The sequence below is a fragment of the Rhyacophila brunnea genome, unplaced genomic scaffold (assembly GCF_057557595.1).
Source record: "Rhyacophila brunnea isolate RB1 unplaced genomic scaffold, BYU_Rbru_1.0 scaffold_20, whole genome shotgun sequence".
Classification (NCBI taxonomy): Eukaryota; Metazoa; Arthropoda; class Insecta; order Trichoptera; family Rhyacophilidae; genus Rhyacophila; species Rhyacophila brunnea.
This window is the reverse complement of record NW_028232860.1, coordinates 1,719,727-1,740,267: the sequence shown is the minus strand read 5'-3', so window position 1 is coordinate 1,740,267 and position 20,541 is coordinate 1,719,727. Positions and strand designations below refer to the sequence as shown.

The following is a 20,541-nucleotide window of genomic DNA, read 5'->3' as shown; positions in this document are numbered from 1 at the left end:
AGTTTATCGGCTGAAACAAATTGCCATTTGGTTCTAATTTCGACATAGAATACAACGGAAAAAATAATCTCACGTTAAAACAAATAATTGAAGCTTGAAACATAAAAACGTTGTTTCCCGAAAATATTGAATTGTGGACTTATTTTTGTAATTATCATCTCTACCTCATATGTACTATGTACCAATTTTGCAATTTACATAATAAATTTTATAGATTTGTATTATGGCATTTAAACATGCTTCAGATACCCATTATTTCATCTTCTTGCTTAAGTGTGCCATAGTGACTGCTAATCCGCAAACCAACTAACTGCACTTTTGACCAAAAGTGAGATTTTGATGGCAGTTTTCTATGCTCACACAAAATTTCAAATTCTTAAACCTATAAATAAATGCTTTATCGTTCTTTACACAAAACAGCCAACTGCAGGTGCCAAATTTCCAATATCGTAAATGGAAAAACTCGGCTCTTTATATAAGCTCACTTAATATTTGTCTCGAAAACGACCTGGTAATAACTATGAGAAAGCCCGATCTAGCTTGCATCTTACTCTAACTCATAGTCAGCGCATGACGACTTGCTCTGTCCGCTCAGACATGAATTTTTGGTAGCTTGCAAGCTTTGGCTTGCAGACCCTTAGGGTCACTATTCCAAGAACCCAAATTTAGTTTTACAGCCATGGCAATACGGGTGAAATTCGGGAATCCATGTTAACGGTCTTAACACATTATACCTACAAGGAAATATTATAAGACGATATTCGTAATATCTTCTTTTGTGGTACATTTTTAGAATGAAACTTGTATGGGAACTCCTCATCTAGTAGTATATCAATGATTAATTCATAGTGCAACAAAAAAATTGAAAAAATAAAATTTTTTGAATTATTAAATTCCGCCCTATTCTTCTTTCTATTCTTCTATTCTCCTTCCTGAACAATTTGCCCAAGTGGAGTTAGCCGGTTTGCAGATTAAACAGTCGATATGACCAATAAATACATCTGCAAGATTCCATGATTCTTCTTCAAGTTACGAGACATATTTCAAGGAAGTGTGTAGGCATGAAAAGTAGAGTCAAAGTACAGTGGAACCCCGATTTTTTTTTTACCATGTCCGATCCTAATAAGATCATATGGACCTCCACAGATTTTTGTTTTTACGAGAAATGGATGTTAGCCACTTGCTCAACTTATTAGGTCCTTACTCTGACTCAAACATAAATTGAAAAATAATATGTGTATTTGCCAGACCCGAGATTCGAACCTGGGACCCACGACATTATATGTTGACGCTTAAGCCACTCGGCAATCGTGTGCGGTCCAGATTTTACGTGCCCGAAATTCACGTTTCCCCGCTAATTGTGTGTAGTTTCTGAAGTCCCGTTTCATTTGAGTACATTTAATTTCCGGTTTCACGTTTTTATTTCCCGCAATCTTTGTGAAATATTCAAAACTTTCAATTAAATGCATGGCTTCCGACGTAGTGTAAGTAATTGATGTCAGTGGATCACATTTCCAAGAAAAGCAATTCTATGAAGAACACTTCGATGAAGAAAAGGTGAACTTAAATCTATTTCCAACATAAAAAGATACTATAAGGTACATCGAGGGCCTAACAAGTTATTTTACTAGCATTGATACAACATACAAGATGAAATAAATTTATAATATTAAAAGAGTTTTATATAAAGATGCCAAAAACATATAGGTATGAAATTAATTTGTATGGCTTTTTAATAAAACATGAAAAATATAATAAAGCAGTCAAATACTGTTATTGTTCAAACTACATAATATTAGGCTACAGTTCTACTAAATGCGCTGTATACTTATACACCTATCTGGTTTTAAGGCTGCACTAGAACGAGAGAAAACTCATATAGCAGATTTTGCCCCGGAAGTGGCGTGGGTCACCCGCAGTGGAGAAACCGAACTCGCTGAACACATCGCAGTGCGACCAACTTCAGAAACTGTCATGTATCCTGCCTACGCGAAGTGGATTCAATCATACAGAGACCTTCCTCTCCGCCTTAATCAATGGAATAATGTTGTCGTAAGTAAATATTGCAATGTTTTGTCTTCAGTACAAGGGCAACCTTTTTATTATTTCATTGTTTTTTTTAGTGTCAACTATCAATTTATAGTAGAAAGACATAATTTTAATTAAAATTCAACACAACATTTATTATGTTCCTACCTAACCCACATAAATAAAAATCAATTAAAAAGAGCCATGGAACTCATACAAAATCATGGATTGGATTCCAAGATATTCATAAAAAAAACTGCCTAAATCGAACCATACGACACATACAAGATTAGGGAATATGTTCCAAAACACCATATAATAAAGAATATTGAGTATTATTATCTGGATTAATTTTATTGTAAGATGTTTGCTGACTGAAATTATTTATTATTTTTGTGTAGAGATGGGAGTTCCAACATCCGCAACCGTTTTTGCGGAGTCGAGAATTCCTTTGGCAAGAAGGTCATACCGCTTTTGCTACCAAGCCACCTGCTGATGAAGAGGTTCTTCAAATTCTTGGTATACTATTTATTTTTCTTTATTAGGTTATGAAACCACCCCCATGCCTTTAATTCTTTTGATATTGAGCCCATAGCATTATTATTTACGTTGTTCGCTTCTGACCGGAGCACACTTTTTATGAGGAATAGCTGTTAGGCATTCGTCTTACCCATCCTCGCACTGGATTAAATATACATACATTGAAAAGACAATACACATTTTTTCACCAGCCGCGGGCTCGAACCCTCGACACACCGTTTCGTATTTATACAAAGATGGCCAATGTGGGTGCCAGCATAGTAGTGGCAAAGGGTGGAGGTAGACTGTAGAGATACAACATAAACAGTGCACACTAATCTTTGTCAGTCATACTTATTTGTTTTCATCAAACTAAGAACACAAATTGCAGATGGTGTTTTGGTTAGGTTTTAAAATTCAATTAAACCCTGCCTAGTCCAAACCATAGTGGTAGGTAGAGGTAGGGTGTGGAGATCCGACAAAAATAATGCACACTTTGTCAGTCATACTTATTTGTTGTCGATAGCCGAGTGGCTTAAGCATCGGCCTATAACATTGTGGGTCCCAGGTTCAAATCCTGGGTCTGGCAAATACACATATTGTTTTTCAAGTCTTGTGTTTGGTATGGACCTAATAGGTTGAGCAAGTGGCTGACATCCATATCTCGTAAAAAAAATCTGGTAATACAAACCTCCACTCTGTGGAGGCCCATATCGTCTTTGTTCTGGCAGAACACACTAACCGGAGAATACTAGTTTTGAGTAATTTGACTTTGAAAATGTTTGAAATGGTCTATCATGTGAGGTTATTAAGTAATCGTAAAAAGGATGACCTTAAAATAAAGATTGTTTATTTATTAAGAAGGTTTCCAGACAGTAAAGTTTGAAATAAGGAACATTTTGGTATAACTAACTCAATATGTCATTTTTTCGAATTAGTGTCTTCTGCCAGAACAATGACGATATGATCTTATTAGGATAAGACATGGTCGGGGGGGGGGGAATATAAATAGTGCTGGATAGTAAAATTCTATTAAACTCTGCCTGAATCAAACCATAATTGATACACAATATTCTTCCATCTATAGAATATTTTTTTTTATTCTATTATGGTGTGCTTGTGTGTTTGATTAAAACATATATGTATGACTGACAAAGTTTAGTGTGCACTATTTATATTTGATCTTCGCAACCTTCCACCTTTTGCTACTGCAGACTAGTATGTCATTTAAAATACTGTTTACTACAGGTAGGCATTCTTTTGCTATTTTTCTTTTCTCCATTGCTCCATTCTTCTATTAACGTGAAATATTAATAACATTCTAAGTAATTACATTTTTTTTTTTCAGATCTGTATGCAAAGGTTTACACTGACTTGTTGGCAATACCTGTTATTCCTGGCCGCAAGACTGAAAAGGAAAAGTTCGCCGGCGGAGATTATACCACCACGGTTGAAGCATTCGTACCTGCCAGCGGTAGAGGGATTCAGGTATGGTTTATCACTTCATTTCAACATCATGAAGAAATAATGCTGTTAATGAACTGCACAATTCATATTGCTTTTTGAATACTTGCAGGGTGCGACCAGCCATCACTTGGGTCAAAACTTCGCCAAGATGTTTGAAATTATCTACGATGATCCCGAAACACAAGAAAAGCGATACGTCTTCCAAAATTCTTGGGGTCTTACTACTAGAACCATCGGTGAGTTATTTTGTTTTGAGATGTAACAAGTCACGCCATATGACAGCAGAAACCGTACGTAATGCTTTGTCACATGCTAAACACACTCCGAACCTTTTTTACGAACAGAATACGGACCGAAAATTTGGTCCATTGTGAGTAGACCAGAAGAGTGTACCTTTTTAGCTAGAAGTGTATTACATAAACTAATTACTTATAAATATTAATAATTCACAAAACATAACATATCTTCCAACAAACAGTCAGTTTTACATATTACTATATAATATGTTGAAAAAAAACTGCCTTTATGTAGATGGAGCTTTTATAATATATCAAAGTGAAGCTGAAAAAAGGGTTACTTAAACTAATACCCCGTTTACACGTGCATGGATTTACCGCTGACAGTACGTATTGTTATGGCCATAACAAAAAAATGCACATGTAAATACGTATTATCATCCAATTTGCAAGATTGCATACATGAATCAAAAAAGTTCAGAAGCTTCTGAATTTTCACGCGATAATTGGATTGTACAATATCTGCACCTGCGCAGTAGAACGATAGTCGCGAACCTGCCCGTAAAAAAAAGAATTACACCGCGCAGAGACTCATTTTAAGGTTAACCGATTTTCACGACTTGTCAAATAGTACCATTGAATGACAACATCGTGTCTCGCATACTCTTGAAGAATGAGATTTTACAGGTAAACAGTTATTATCGCGATAGTTTAAAATACACATTATTGGTGCAAGTAAATCCATGCATGTGTAGAGGACCTATAATGATATATATTCGCTGCAAGTCATTTTGCATTACAGATTTATTAATAGCAAGTTACACACTTGTACTCGTAAAAGATGTTTTTTTTTCAATCAACCATCATTAATTAGATCAATTGTGTAAAATCACTGTATCACTATATCACAGTAACTGTATAATTATAAGTAAGTAACCAAAGCAAGACATCAGCGGTAGGCCACCATTTTGTATTTACAATCAGTGCATTCAATGCTATCAACTTACAAATTCATCCTTCCTGAAAATATTTTTTAATCGCTATTAAATGCTTTACATAATAATAAAAATTATATTATGTACTCTCTCTATTGCATTACCTGTGTACATAGTTCAATCTCTTTGATAGTATTTCCATTATCTTTACTTTTGATTAGGTGTTATGGTGATGGTCCATGGAGACAACCAAGGTCTGGTGCTGCCGCCTCGCGTAGCAGCCGTCCAAGCGGTGATAGTGCCCTGCGGAGTCACTGCCACCACCAGTGCCGAGGATAAAAAGAAACTGCTGGACAGTTGCGAGCAACTGGAGTCCTCTATCGCTGCTGCTACCATCCGTGTGCAAGGAGATTACAGAGATAACTATTCTCCGGGATGGAAATTTAATCACTGGGAGCTCAAGGTATACATTGCGACAGATCAAACTATAGTTTTAATGTCATCATCACCTCGGTTGATGGTCGTTGCAACGTACTCGAATTGATCCAGCAGAATTTTAGTCAACCTTTAGCTCTTTTAATAACTTTTGGATGAGGAGGCTTTCAAGATGTGCTTTATCAGTGCATGATGAAGATATCCTGGACTGATCATATTTCCTTTAAGGAGATTTTAAAACGAGCCAATAAGACAGGAATGACAGAAGAATGACAAGAGAAGGTTCGACAGGATTGATGGTAGGGGATTTGATGGCAACAACGACATGCGTACCCAACGGAACAACAAAACATAAAGGTGAAGATGAGTGAACGTTAGGACTGATATACCAATGGATGAAAGCATGTTTCTATGGTTCACTGACAACCATACTAGGATATAATTAAACGTATTTCTGCAAACAAAATCCAACCCACATGTAACATTCTGAGTAAATTCAATATTTGAGAGAAAATTGATTTAAAAAAAATATGTGCGATTAATTTGACTATACAACAGACTTCTATTGGCAGCTATCGAGGGTAGTTTTTTCATATCATCGTTTAAGAAACAACACCGCGTAAGTCCCCATTTGGCGGTTTTGAGTTTTGAATAACATTCGGTAGGTAAAAAATCCTACACCGTGTTCCTTCTATGGAAAAATTCTTTTTGAATGAAAAAATGTTTTTTTTTAACTAAACACAAAAAAAATAAGTTAAAAGGTATCAATTTTCAATTTTTTGAGACGTTTTTTGTTTCCCCTGAAAATTTTAATCAATTGACTTCCGCAGTGTTGTTTCTTAAGCGAAGATATGTTTGTTTCGAATTATTATAATTGTTATAATAAGTTAGCCGTCTAAACAGTCAAAACTGTCTATCTCGCACTAAAATTTACCACAGTCAAGAGAGGTGCTGTTAAAAAACATAGCACTTATTGTAACAATTTCAACTAACTTAATGTAATTGTTACAATAAGTGCTAATACTTTCATACAAAAATATGAAAAACTACCCGCGATAGCTGCCGATAGCAGTATTGTGTATAGAATAGACGCGCTGATCGGATACTTTGATAAAATTAAACAATCACACATCATTTTAAATCAATCATGACTAAAATATTGACTTTTCTCAGAATGTTACATAATATGGGTTGGATATGCTAAGAAAAAAATTCGCCTCCGCGGGCCGTAGGTTATATACCAATATTGATATTTTTTATTATTTTCAAGGGCGTTCCTATCCGCATTGAACTAGGTCCAAAAGACATGGCCCAAGGTCAATTGGTTGCCGTGAGAAGAGATACAGGAGACAAGATCATCATCAAGAGGGAGACCGCTGTACAGGATATCGTCAATTTGTTAAACACCATCCACAGTGACATGTTGGCAAAGTGAGTTGTTGATACTAAACAGACTTTCCGAAGTCTTTCATTGCAGAGCAAAATATAACTATTTTAGCTATAGATATTGAAGAGACCTAAGAGCCTAAATATAATACATAACTAAAGCTGAAAAAGGGTTACTAAGGCTAATGATTAAATTAATTGGAAATTATTTTGCATTGCTGATTCATTTATAGCTACATTTGTGCACTCTTGAGATTTATTTTCCAGGCCGCATTGAGATTGAAAGACTTTACATTAACCCAGTGTTTCCCAAACCATTTACTGAGATACATTTTTTTTATAAAAATATCTGATTTTTCAGTGATTTCCAAGTGTTGCCGACCGTAAATGTCAAATAATATTGTCTATACATAGACACAAGAATTAGCACCTCAAAAAGCTAATAAAATAACATCGAAACTGACTGAAATTTTTGATATAAAATGTCATAAAAAACGATGTAAAATCTATAGTATGTTGTGAGTTTGAGAAACACTAAATTCTATATAATTGTTTTGAAGGATACGTAATGTTATAAAATTGGAATTTCATTAACAACTATCGGACTGATGTTTACGGCTCCTCAATCATGTAAAATGGCAAATAACATTAAGTACATACATAAGTAAACCAAAACAAGACCTCAACAGCAGGCAGCTATTATGCAACGCAGCCTATGCAAAAAATCTAAATTTACAAATTCAATTAATTATTATACAGAATACATTCTGAAATCGCTAAGTGACATTTCATATTACTCAGTTCATTATACTAGTTAAGTAAATGGCATCAAAAATCTGCTAAAAATTTCTAACCGAGACATCTATTTCTCATTATGTACTTATAATATTTTTGTTACACTTTGTTACACAAATGATAAAACACCGTTATAAAAGAAAATGATGGTATTTCAATTTATTTATTTATTTTTAAGGGCAACGGCAGAACGTGACTCCCACATGAAATTAGTCACAAGTTGGGATGATTTCAATACGGCATTGGACGGGAAAAATATTATCCAAGCTCCATACTGCGGCCGTGAGCCATGCGAAGACGCCATTAAGAGGGAGAGCGCCAGGTACAGATTATATTTTATCATCATCAAGTCTCCCTGGCTCCTTACACTCTCCTTATTCCCCAGTGCTTTGCAGCCACATACTTCTGCCAAATGCTGAATATATGGGTTTTATATTTTAATAACTGTTTACACGTAAAAGTACTCACTGTGTCGCCAATCTCATTCTTCAAAAGTAACCGAAACACGATGTTATCATTTTATAGTACTATTTGACAGGTTGTGAAAATCTGTTAACCTCAAAATGAGTCTGCACGGGTGTAGTTCGTTTTTTACTGGCAGTTCGCCACTATCGTTCTACTGCGCAGGTGCGCAAATATCGAACAATCCCAACTGTCGTGTGAAAACTCAGAAGCTTCTGAACTTTTTTTGATTCATGCATGCAATCTTGCAACTTGCATAATTACGTGTGCATTATTTGTTATGGCCACGATAATACGTACTGTCAGCAGTAAATCCATGCACGTATAAACGGAGTATTATACTTCGAACGCGATATTGGAAACTGTTTGTAGAAAATGATAGATAGTTGTTTTATATTGAATAAAAAAAAAGAAAAAACATTGTAATACCTATGTACTGGTAATTAATATTCTATTGAAAATCTTCATTTACTGCATACAGGTTACTGCATAGCATTCGAATTTATGCAATTGCTAGCACTACCACTAACTCTGGACTTTAGACAGCCTTGGTCTCTCCTATAATTAATACCTGCATTCCGGTGTCTGCATAGCTAAAGGTATTGAAGATGTCCTTCACTTGATCGGACCATCTTGTAGGCGATCCTCCCTCTTTCGCATTGAATCTTTATATTTCCGTTCATATTGAGCTTTCTCAAATAATTGTTTCCCTTTCCTGCCCATCTATTCTATACACAAGACTGCTATTGGCAGCTATCAAAGGTAGTTTTTCATTTTTTGTATCAAAGTATTAGCACTTATTGTAACAATGTTAATAAGTTAGTTATAATTGTTACAATAATTACTATGTTTTAACAGCACCTCTCTTGGCTGTGTTAAATTTTAGAGCGAGATTGACAGTTTTGACTGCTTAGACGGCTAACTTATTGTAATTGTTATTGCAATAATTGCTAATACTTCGAAACAAAAAATGAAAAACTACCCTTGATAGCTGCCGATAGCGGCCTATAGCAGTCTTGTGTATAGAATAGATACCCAGCTATGTGTATGAATAATATGACTAATTCGAATTGTTTGTTATTTAATAGAACTGAAGTGGAAGGAGATGCGTCGGAAGCAGGGAAGCTACCGGCGATGGGAGCCAAGGCGTTGTGCATCCCGTTCCTCCAGCCCCGCCCCCTGCAGATGCAAGACAAATGCATCCACCCCGCATGCTCTGAGAAACCAAAATTCTTCACTCTCTTTGGCCGCAGCTATTGAGCCACTCAGGCTAATAACATGATACGAATTTGAATGACAAAGCGACACGTAGCTTATGACTACAACAACAAAATCGCACTTCCTAAATTCCGCCTGTCCTTCACTTCACCGTGTTTTTGACCTAAGCTTCAAAATATGTTTGCCCTTATTTTTAATCAGTTGACCGTGGTGCATATCTTTTCTTATTTTTGTATTTTAATTATATTTTTATGAATACTAACTAATGAAACTGAAACTAAATTAAGTTATTTTATGATTGAAACATTGTACTGTCAAAATATTTATTAAAAATGATTTTTTGAAATTATCCCATTTGTGTTTTATTTTTTTTATTTGCCTATACCATATTTCTGTTCATTATTTTTTTTCTAATGTGAGTCCAGAACCACCAAATTGGAAAAGAATTGTTCTAACTATAAATTAAATAAATCCATGAAAAATCTTTGAGCACAAATGTGCAAAGATAAAATAAGTCGTTTAATTACTTCTCTAAATTTAAGAATTGCTTAAGAGTATACCTGCAATTATATCGTGGTTTTTGAACAATTTTTCTATTCAACGAATGAAATACAGAAGATTTAAGAATGTAGCATTTAATGCTACATTCTTAAAATTCGAGAGAAATGTGCTGCGTAGAAGAAGAAGAATGGCGTATACGATGTGACCTAGAGCTCTACAACCGCTTCCAAGGATGTTTTTTGGGCTTCCCAATATGTAATAGCCAATAGCCCCTTTAAGGATGAATTTGGCTATGTGTATAATGCAGTGAAACAATCGTAATAGACGTTATAGAGTAATGATCACTGAGAATTTTTTTTTCATAATGTATAGAATTTTCATCATTAAAAACAGGTTTTAGATTAGGTACTCATTGATTATACAATACATAGGTGCAGAGTATATTGTCGGGAAAACCAATTTAAATAATAAAAATGTACAAGCATCTATCCTCGAAGCTTGATATACGGCTGGCCGAGGCTTCATTTACTAGCTTAACAAAGCATTGTCAGGATACAAGCATTGACCAGCTGAATGCGGAAGTATTCTAACTGACATTATTGAAATATTTTAGAAGGGAGTTCTTCGAACATTTTATTTTGACCGAGTACAACTGGTATTGTCAGACATTCCATATTGAGTTGAATGCTGATGCAGCTATTCCCATTTGGATAAAAAGCTCTCTTTGTGACGTATATCTCCCGTGATAAGAAGATTGTTAGGCCCCCTTTCTGGGTAGATGGATGATATCGAAAGAGTCACCAGATTGAGTTTGATGTAGAAAGCATAGGACACGGCAGTAGAGAGAAATGGGTGAAGACTTTAGTAATTCAGAATTGAATGTCTACAAATTGAAGAAGATGTCTTATGATAATATGCATCCCTAGTCAGGTAATTTGGAAAAGGACAGATGTTATTGGACATAACATGCGTTTTCTACATATCGATTATCAGAAAAATGAGATAAATTACTTTTTAAACTATTTCTACTTTTGAAAAAATTATCCTTTATCAATATTTTTAATATAGTAACTTATCTTATGTCAATAGAAAATATATATTTTTTTAAATCTAATCTCAGATGGAGGTATTTTGTTTAAATATAAATAGGGAAAGGTTTATTTATAGAATGGCAGCCCGGAATCAGACCGCAGGCGTGCGATGAGTAATGACAAATTGACAAGTTCAGCAATAGAAGCATATTTAATTATTGCGTGCGGGTTGTCGAGTTGTGACAGGAGTGGTTGAAAGGTTGAAACAAAGTTTTTCGTGATATTACCAAGACTCTCTCCGCATAATCATGATGAGTGACGATGATAGAGACATAGACATCGAAAGTGACGTAATTAAAAACCTCAAATTCCCATTACAATCCCCGTGTCAGATATTTAGATTATGTCAAATATTTATGTTCTATCTATTGTTGTAGGAAGGTGATGATTCTGACTCAAGATCGCATGCGAGACAGTCCTCTAGCAATATTGGATATTATTCACAAGTATGTCTATTCAATAGATACCTATTGACGAATTTAATAACTTTCCTAAAGCTTAGATAAACGTGAAATATAGAATATATTGAAACTCCCCCTCCAATCTAAATGTCATGTGGAATGTCCACAGTCGCCAGCTATGTATATTGTTATTTTTATTCTCTATGCGGTGCTAAATGTATGAAATTCTATTTGTAAAGATGCTTTGAATCCCGATTATTTATTAATACACATTAGATCGGGTGTCATCAGTAAAGAAAACAACAATAGCTTGTATTTGAAATAGTAGATGAAGTTCTTCAGACCTATGTTGTACCCATTCAATAAAATAAGAATATATTTGGCATGTGGCAGTATTACATATATTTTTGAAAAGAGAACTTTCTCTGATACTTTCCTACATTTTGCATTTGATTCCTTTATGTCAAATCAAAATAATGATTGTTATCATAGTGTTGAAAATGAAATAAGCATGCCATTTTTGTTTCTTGTGTTGTGGTAGTAGTTGAAATTTTTGATTAACATGGAGACACCAACAAACAGTAAGCCAAATGAATGATTGTCTGTTTAGGTGAATATAAAATTATTATAATAGTAAATAATATAACAAATTGAAATTAAAATATGATCACTCATATAATAATGCAGAAAGAAATTTTATAATTGTACACAGTCAGTGATTGTTTGGTGGTATCTCTTGAAAGCCTGATTACGAATACAAAAGCTTAAAGTCAAACAACGGTGTCTACATACAATTTATTAATTTTAGATGTCGTGGATAATGTCTAAATTTCTCAATTGACTTTTATACGCGGCCATCAGGGGATTTAAAAATCTTCCCCTACCCTGCTCTTTCACATTTATATCTATGACACTGCCCCCCCCCTCCTGTCTCCGTACCTTTTTTTCATTTCTTCCATCCTTTTACACTGCATAAAATCATGTCTGAAATAATGATTATGAGGTGTTTACAGTATGAACAACTACACAACATCTGCCACAGGATCAATAACGCGGAAATTTATCCCAAACATAATCTCTGCCATCACATTTGCCAGAAACATAAGAAAATCATACAAACTTACATATATACTGACAGGCCACGGTGCACTGAGAGCATATCTAAATTTAAATTGAGGGTTGATAACTGCTGTCCATGTGACGGCTACACATCTCAAACTGTGTGTCATCAACGACTGCCCAGTACTAGAAAAGGAGGAATTAGCTCCCCAACATAATCACGAAATTGACCTCCAAACACCACACAAAATACTAAACAAAACAACACAAGAGCACCACACAAAATATTTAATTCTAGCCATAAAGAAAATTAAAGACATAAACACAGGAATATAATTAAGTACACACTTCACCTAAAAAATGTAATTAACTTTCTCAACCACCTTGTATAAAAAAGCAAGGGCATGGTTATTTATTTCTTTCTGTAAAGGTTGAAACAGACACAATGACGATCTGGCACATATATGCTAAGAGCGATTTAGTGTCTATGATCATATCTATGTCATTCCGACATATTATACATACATATTGTATGACAGCTATGACATTGTATTTATACTCAGTGACACAGGACGCCAACATAAGAAACGGATTTTTCGGCATATATGTGCCAGATCGTCATTGTATCTGTTTCAACCATAAGTCATGAAGTTTTTATAATTTTCTTATGCTATTGACGGTTTTAGGAGGTCATAGATCATTACATATTGTGTGAAATTACATAATATTTAATATATCGTATTTTTTTTGTTAGATTTGATTATACATGGACGTATCGGTTTTTGGAAATAGATATCTCATATTATAATAGAAGTCACACCATAACCTGCGAATTTTTCACTTCTGTAGATACTATTATTTGACTTTAAGCCATTGAATTCAACATATTTATGCAGAGAGCAACTAATTCATATCACAAGCAATCTGACAGGTTGAATTTAGTAAAATATCGATAACAATATGTCAGTGTCACTAATATTACTATTGGTTCCCTCAATCACAGTCAGTCTCAATCGTATATTGCCGTATCAATCCAAAAGTGTGTGATTCACCCTTGTAGCAACATTCAGTGAGGGAGAGCTGACTAGATAAAGTTTAACTTGTACATTTATAAGACTCGCTGATGTGAAATTTTTAATTTAATTCTGACTGAATTGTGAGTTGGTTGCTTCTGGATAAATAAATATAATTAAATATTTTAAAATTAGAATACCTACTTGACCATTTAATTAATGACTAAAATATTTGTTGTCTTATTGTTTAACAGGCAGAAAAACGAGCACACCACAATGCGTTGGAACGGAAACGAAGAGATCACATAAAAGATAGTTTCACGTCATTGCGTGACTCAGTACCCGCCCTACAAGGAGAGAAAGTGGTTAGAATATCTGTAAATATTCCTAATTCCTTTTTTCATTATTACGCTAATTTTAATTAGTTGTTCAATATTGTAATAAGTAGACTCAGTGACGTCCCGTGGGGGTAGGCAGATTGAGCGTTGCTTGGGGGCGGCAGTTACTTGAAGGGCGGCAAATCGAGGAAAATCATTTCATATAAGTATATAGAAATAGTTACTTAGTAGTACCGAAAATATCTTTCCATTATAAAAATCAGCTCACTGGTTGGAAAAAAATGTATTAATTAACATAAAAGGCTCTACAGGTTTGTAATTTTTGTCAGATTCGCGATGTCTAGTTGTGTGACCGGAAATGACACGTGCAGATTTGCAAATAATAATTACAGTCTGACTTACTAACCAGTGCGCACGGAAGTTGCGTTGACCGTCGAAACTAAAGATGCAACCCCCTCTTAAACAGTCTCCCACCTGCCGCTCCTGATCCACGATTTTAGTCTGTATCGAAGCGTCATGCCGTCATTATACCGATTATCGATTTAATTATTCGTAAAACTTTATGTGGTACTTATATATTTTGTAAGTAATGTATCCATACAACACATTTCTTAGATATTGAAGTCGTGAAAGGATGATAAAAAATACTGTATAAAAAATGGAGTGACATTTTGGCGCTACCTAGGGGCGGCATTTTGTCTAGGGACGTCAATCCATACAACACATTTCTTAGATATTGAAGTCGTGAAAGGATGATAAAAAATACTGTATAAAAAATGGAGTGACATTTTGGCGCTACCTAGGGGCGGCATTTTGTCTAGGGACGTCACTGAGTAGACTTGTCATTAATTATGGGCCTAATGTATAGAATGTTGACATTATGTAAAACTATCTAATTCATTATGAAACCAATGCATAGATGTCAGTATCAACATAACATCACTCAACCATAAGGCCCCGTCCAGCATAGGCGGAGCGTTGAGCGGCGCGCGCAACTCAAACGTATAACCAAAAAAGACATTGTCTACGAACATTTTCACACACGATTATACGTTTGAGTTGCGTGCTCCGCCTAACGCGCGTTCGCTGGACGCGCGCTAATTGTTACCATTTTTATAATTACTATTTTCCGCGAGTTATTAAAATATTTCTTATTTGACATAATGGTAAATCTATGACAAGAGTACAATATAAATTATATATTAATTATTATAGTTAATTAACGACTAATTGTTTTCTCTGGTTACTCTCGGTGGTCGTGCGGCTTAAGCGTCGGCCTATAGCGTCGAGGGTCCCAGATTTGAATCCTGGGTCTTGCAAATACACATATTGTTTTTCAATTTCTGTATGAGTCAGAGTATGGACCTAATAGGTTGAGCAAGTGGCTGACATCCGTTTCTCATAAAAAACAAAATCTGTTAATACAAACCTCCACCCTGTGGAGGCCCATATTATGATCCTATTAGGATCAGACATGGTTGGATAAAATTGTTTACTTTATCAAGTGTTTTAACTGAATACATGCACTGCGGATAAAGTATTCCTAGCATTTGAGTAATACTACTCAAATGCAAATATTGCAACACTATATCGGTTGATGCATGCATACATATAAAGAATGTCAAACCGGTTTCAATGTTTGAATAATATAATTTTACATTATGACATTTTTAACACTGTTCGCCTTTCATATTTGTCTAGATAATCGGTACTTAATAGAATTTTGGTTTGTCGGAAACAAGTAAGCAATTTTCAAAACTATATTTAGGTACTGTCACAATATTATGTAATTATGGCATTTGTCACTTTTGGTTCAATTTCGCCTCTAGGAGAGCCACTCGTTTGATTTGCTATGCGTTATTTGTTATGTATCTGAAGATTGGTTAACTAATTCCTCATAATCCCATTTATTTACAATAGTATTACTGTACATTTGGCCCTTAGTCTTTAAATGGTGAATAACTGCACTTTAGACATGAATGCATCTACGGCGAGAGCTTTCTCTCTCTCTTGAGACAAATTTTAAAAGAGATACTAAATGAATCACGTTATGCATATTAACACGGTGATTCCCGACAGGTTCCTCTAGAAAACTCAAGCTTACCAAAAGAACATATTTTAGAACAGGGGGGTGCAAACTTTTTGGATGGAGGGCCAAATTCAAGAATTCAAAATGAGCAGCGGGCCGCAAGTAAAATACCATTTTTAGATATACACTATTTATTATCACGAAAAATAAACATTACAAAAAAATTAATTAGAAGAATGAAACTGTTGTACATTTTTTTAAATTCAGGTGTTAATTTTGTAGTTGGTATTCTCAAAACTGCTTGTAAATGGGCATCGGAGAAATTTGATCGTAAAGAATTTTTATTGAGGTTCATGATCGAAAATGTTTGTTCACATATATAGATTGATCCAAAAATAACGAACATTTTTCTTGCATAATCTTTAAGTTGGTCGAATTTGTCTGAATTAAGGGCATTGTAAAATTTGGAGATTTCTTCACAACGATCCAATTCTCTTTAATCAGTGTCACACTGCAGATCAATAATCTCAAGTTCTAGCTCTGTCGGTACACTTATCAATATCTATTGAAAATGGATCGCGTACTATTGCTAAACTTGTCTCAATTTTTTGGAAGTCACCAAATCTTTGTGAAAAATCGTCATTTAGTGCTTTAATAATTTTACCATATTCTTTAAATTTATATTCTGATATATTCAGCAACTTCAAAGTTGGAAAGTAAAGAATTTAAATGTGTCACGATGTTCAACGTAGAAAATAGTGGTTACATAGTTCAAGTTTTAATCTATTGTCAATATTTTTTAAAAAATTATAAAGTTATTCGTAATCAGAAGTACAATTAATGATGGCGGGCCACAGTTTGCCCCCCCCTGTTTTAGAACATAAAAAATTTTATATTCAAGATTTTCATGTGACGTATTAAGAAAACAATGAATTATTTTGAAGGTTTCTTTACCTTAGTTAAATTATTAAATGATTATTATTGAATAAATTTATAAAAAATAACACCGCTTGGTTACAAAATATATCTCCATTGTTTGTTTTTACTCTTGTTGCACTTCAATGACATATCTCAGTTAGTTTGGGTTTTCTAAAGAATTGGGAATCACTGCATGAATCCCTTGCAACCAGAGCTCTTTCGGAGCCAAAATAGCACACAGAAATCTACACAATTATTTGTCACGCTCACTCAAGAATGTTATTTTGTATTTAAATGACTTACAATGTTAAATTATTATGAGAAATGTTTATATAAAGCTTCCTTTATAAGTATTCCAATATTTCGATCGAGCCACAGATTATTAAATTAGATCGTTTTAAATTAGAAATAGTTTTGTCATTCCTCCATTTTAAATGAGTATAATTGTGTAGTAAATTAATTAATAAATCGTGCATTAATCCATTCATCCATATTCATTGTCTATTTGAATAAATTTAATATGTCTAAATATGTGCAGTGTTCTCAAAATCTTTCGATTTTATTTGCCTGCGTGTTCATTTTCAGGCCAGTAGAGCACAGATATTGAAGAAGGCTGCAGAATACATACAATTTATGAGACGCAAAAACAATTCACATCAGCAAGACATTGACGACTTAAAACGACAAAACACAATGCTCGAGACGCAAAGTAAATATGTTTCTATATCCTATTAGAACTTAACATTTAATTCGGATTCAGGTACGAATTGGATCCTCTCGATGTTAGCTGTAATTGCTTCACAACATGCGTTGTATTGCTAGTCTTTCATCAAATCTCACAGCAAACCCTTGGAGAATAGACAAGATAGTAATATACTGATTGTATCTACTGTAAGCTGGTATTGTCTGTTCAAATAGTGAAAAGTCTGACGACAATTACGATGATAACGTAAACACGGCAACATTGATAGTGTGCGGCTGGAGGCAGGACTAGTGTCTTTGGATATTTTCAAATTTTTTTTAGTTATGAAAGAATAAGAATTTACAATCGATTTGCTTAACTTCGTCACTAGTGTACTTGTATTCTTTCAATCTTAAGGTCCTCATTTAACATTAAAAGTCAAAAATTTATTTGACGATAGAATATTATAATATTATGTGGATCTTTTACAGTTTTTGTAATAAGTCTTCCAAAATAATTATCAGATGTATTGATTAATCATGATTCACAAAAGTTGCACGATTGGTCGCAATGTATCCAACAAATTTTTAGAATCATCGTAACTAGAAAATACCTGCTGACACTAGTTATTTGTTTTGATAATGCCAAAATGTTTTCTTTCCAGTTCGTACATTAGAAAAGGCAAAAGCTACCGGAAATTACACAGTCGAAACAAACGACGTTTCGATGAGCGGAATCAAATCGGAAGGCAGCTCTCACGGCGATTCAGACAGCTCCGACGGTGAAGGGCCCACGCGGCGAGTTAAAAAACTTAAAATCAACGGGATATCTGTTAACGCATAAGTTTATCGCCTAAAAAAACGTCTCATTCATAGAAAAACTCGCGTTAGGTTGTACCAAATGAAATTTGCAAATTTCCACGACGTTGAAGATTAGATGTGCTCAGTTTTGATTTTGTACATGATGACTGTCTTCGGAATGGACTGTGTTTTTCAATAAGTTCTATACACTCAGTTGTTGTTTTTATTTAGTATTATGTATGACTTTTTTTATTATTAGCCTGTGAAATGCATCTGTAGACCAAGCGACGTCTTCGCGTCATTTAATAGTTGGTTTTGAAGTTTTGTCTTGCGTTAATACAATACCATGCAATATCAAGACTATAAATAGTCAGCATGTTTTTCAGAATTCATCAAATGTCCTTATTGCAATGTCGGTAGAATTCGATTTCACTTGCAATGTATTTTTACAATTAACATCTAATGATGACACATTGGTAGAGTAGATCAATAATGACGTATACAAATTAACACAGTTTGTAAATTGACTCTTATTATTTTACAATGCAAGTAAAATTCATTTTCATCAGTATTTTTATTTTTTTATGAATGAATGAAATTTGTTAGGACAGATTGAGGCAGACTAAAATTGTATGGTGCATGGTACTCTTTTATCATTCAATTTATGCTGTTATATCCGATAATATTGTCGCAGCTGTTTTCCAAACCATCAATTATATTACAAAGACGGTCCAAGCAGATTTATTTTGACATTAAACTTATGACTAATATTGTCATTCGACCAATGATAGAATGCATCTATTATTAGGAGAAGAACGGTCATTTAAATATCCGTCATTGCCTACAAAAATCCACGGAAATCCCATATTTTTGTTGATGAATTTTAACCTAGAACTTCAATCAACTGTTAAATGTTGTAGACAGAGATGAGGTGTCATATTTTGCACTGTCTGCATATGTGTTTGTAGACTTTAATAACAAATAACATTTTTTTTGTTGTTGATAAAATGTCACTTGATCTGTATATGAATATTGCAGTCTTATTATAAATAATAAGGAAGTGAGAGATGTTATTATAAAAAATTATGCAACTATGGCAACCAGAAAATAATAAAATACACAATGTACAACAGACCTACAAACATATCTAAAGAACGGTCAAAAATGGAACTACGAACTACCATATGGATGCCATTTTGAGAACGACATTCGAATGTCAGTTTCTGTCCAGGTGCGAGTCTTGATTGGGTAGTTTTCGACAGTGGCCCCCCCATCCATTCTATAGATAAGTTTGTAGGTCTGTACGGTGATTTCTTATGGTACAATCTGATAATAGAGTAATTATTTTATTTTACCATCAATAATTATCAAATGAAAAATTTTGTAAAACGATTAAATGAATTCTCATCCATAAAAAAATTTATTCATCTATTGCAAGGGTAGCCAACTTCATTCGTGATGTAATGTCGAACATTTTTTTTTTCTTTCTATATTATTTCTGGTCCTCACTGTGGGGCCCATGTTTTACATACATATGTGATTACAGCAAGTGCACACTGCGATTATAATACGATTACGTACACTACAAAGCTTAAATTTAATTTCCTGACAGTTTCAAAACCATAGTTATCTAATTATAGTAAACATTATGGTGACAATTTGTTAAAATTAAAAAAAATAATTTAGTACTTATACCGATATTATTTTGAAATGAAATTTGTGTGTATATTAACATTGTATCACGTTTGAAGTCGGCTCTCCCGAATCTATTGAGTACAAATACATTTGGTATATGTTTATGTCATGTACTTATTTTTTAAATCAACAATATCTTTGACATAGGTTGAATAGCTCATTTTGTATGATTGAAGATACATTTATAATGTAATAACTGTGAATACGTCTGAATGTGTTGTGAGACATGGGTAAATGAGAGAGAAAATGTTATATTTTTACTACAAAGTAATCTTTATTTTATAATGTAAATTTTATTTTATACCGTTCACAATTACTTGAAAATCTTTTTGACATGTAAATATTTTTATTACATGCTTTTTGTAAAATACGGATGTAGGTAGCGCTACGAATTTTTTCATTTGTGTTACATTCTAAAATTATTAATATTAATTAGCATTATAATAGTTTAAATTAAATAATAAAGTAATGTTAACTAAAAATTATATCATGTTTTCTTTCTTTAAAATTTTTTTAAAGAGCGTACAGTAATT

General features: G+C 33.9%; 2 protein-coding genes across 5 annotated transcripts in view; both read left to right on the top strand.

Annotated features, from left to right (window-relative positions):
• Window positions 1-9,830, top strand: part of GluProRS (Glutamyl-prolyl-tRNA synthetase) — a 39,488-nt gene extending 29,658 nt beyond the window's left edge. The window contains exons 23-30 of the mRNA XM_085948482.1: window positions 1,852-2,052; window positions 2,430-2,547; window positions 3,896-4,035; window positions 4,124-4,250; window positions 5,407-5,648; window positions 6,891-7,051; window positions 7,980-8,123; window positions 9,352-9,830. Coding sequence (XP_085804608.1) covers window positions 1,852-2,052; window positions 2,430-2,547; window positions 3,896-4,035; window positions 4,124-4,250; window positions 5,407-5,648; window positions 6,891-7,051; window positions 7,980-8,123; window positions 9,352-9,523 — 1,305 coding nt within the window. The 3' untranslated portion in view covers window positions 9,524-9,830. The remainder of the gene's footprint in view (window positions 1-1,851; window positions 2,053-2,429; window positions 2,548-3,895; window positions 4,036-4,123; window positions 4,251-5,406; window positions 5,649-6,890; window positions 7,052-7,979; window positions 8,124-9,351) is intronic.
• Window positions 9,831-11,212: 1,382 nt separating this feature from the next.
• Max (MYC associated factor X) lies at window positions 11,213-20,493 on the top strand. Of its 4 annotated transcripts, none has more exons than XM_085948477.1 (5): window positions 11,213-11,363; window positions 11,451-11,519; window positions 13,801-13,923; window positions 17,417-17,540; window positions 18,178-20,493. In XM_085948477.1, the coding sequence occupies exons 1-5, from the start codon at window positions 11,322-11,324 to the stop codon at window positions 18,354-18,356; spliced, it is 537 nt and encodes a 178-aa protein (XP_085804603.1). In that variant the 5' UTR covers window positions 11,213-11,321; the 3' UTR covers window positions 18,357-20,493. The 4 variants fall into 4 exon arrangements, with proteins under 4 accessions (XP_085804603.1, XP_085804605.1, XP_085804607.1 ...); XM_085948479.1 differs by having other exon boundaries at window positions 11,224-11,363; window positions 13,801-13,911; XM_085948481.1 differs by lacking the exon at window positions 11,451-11,519 and having other exon boundaries at window positions 11,224-11,363; window positions 13,801-13,911.
• The last annotated feature ends 48 nt before the right edge of the window (window positions 20,494-20,541 follow it).

Bases quoted from the DNA above. Each gene is read 5' to 3' on its own strand.
- Max (XM_085948477.1), top strand. From the start codon at position 11,322: ATGATGAGTGACGATGATAGAGACATAGACATCGAAAGTGAC. The intron at 11,520-13,800 runs GTATGTCTATTC...ATTGTTTAACAG, and splicing joins ATATTGGATATTATTCACAA to GCAGAAAAACGAGCACACCA. The intron at 17,541-18,177 runs GTAAATATGTTT...TTTTCTTTCCAG, and splicing joins CACAATGCTCGAGACGCAAA to TTCGTACATTAGAAAAGGCA.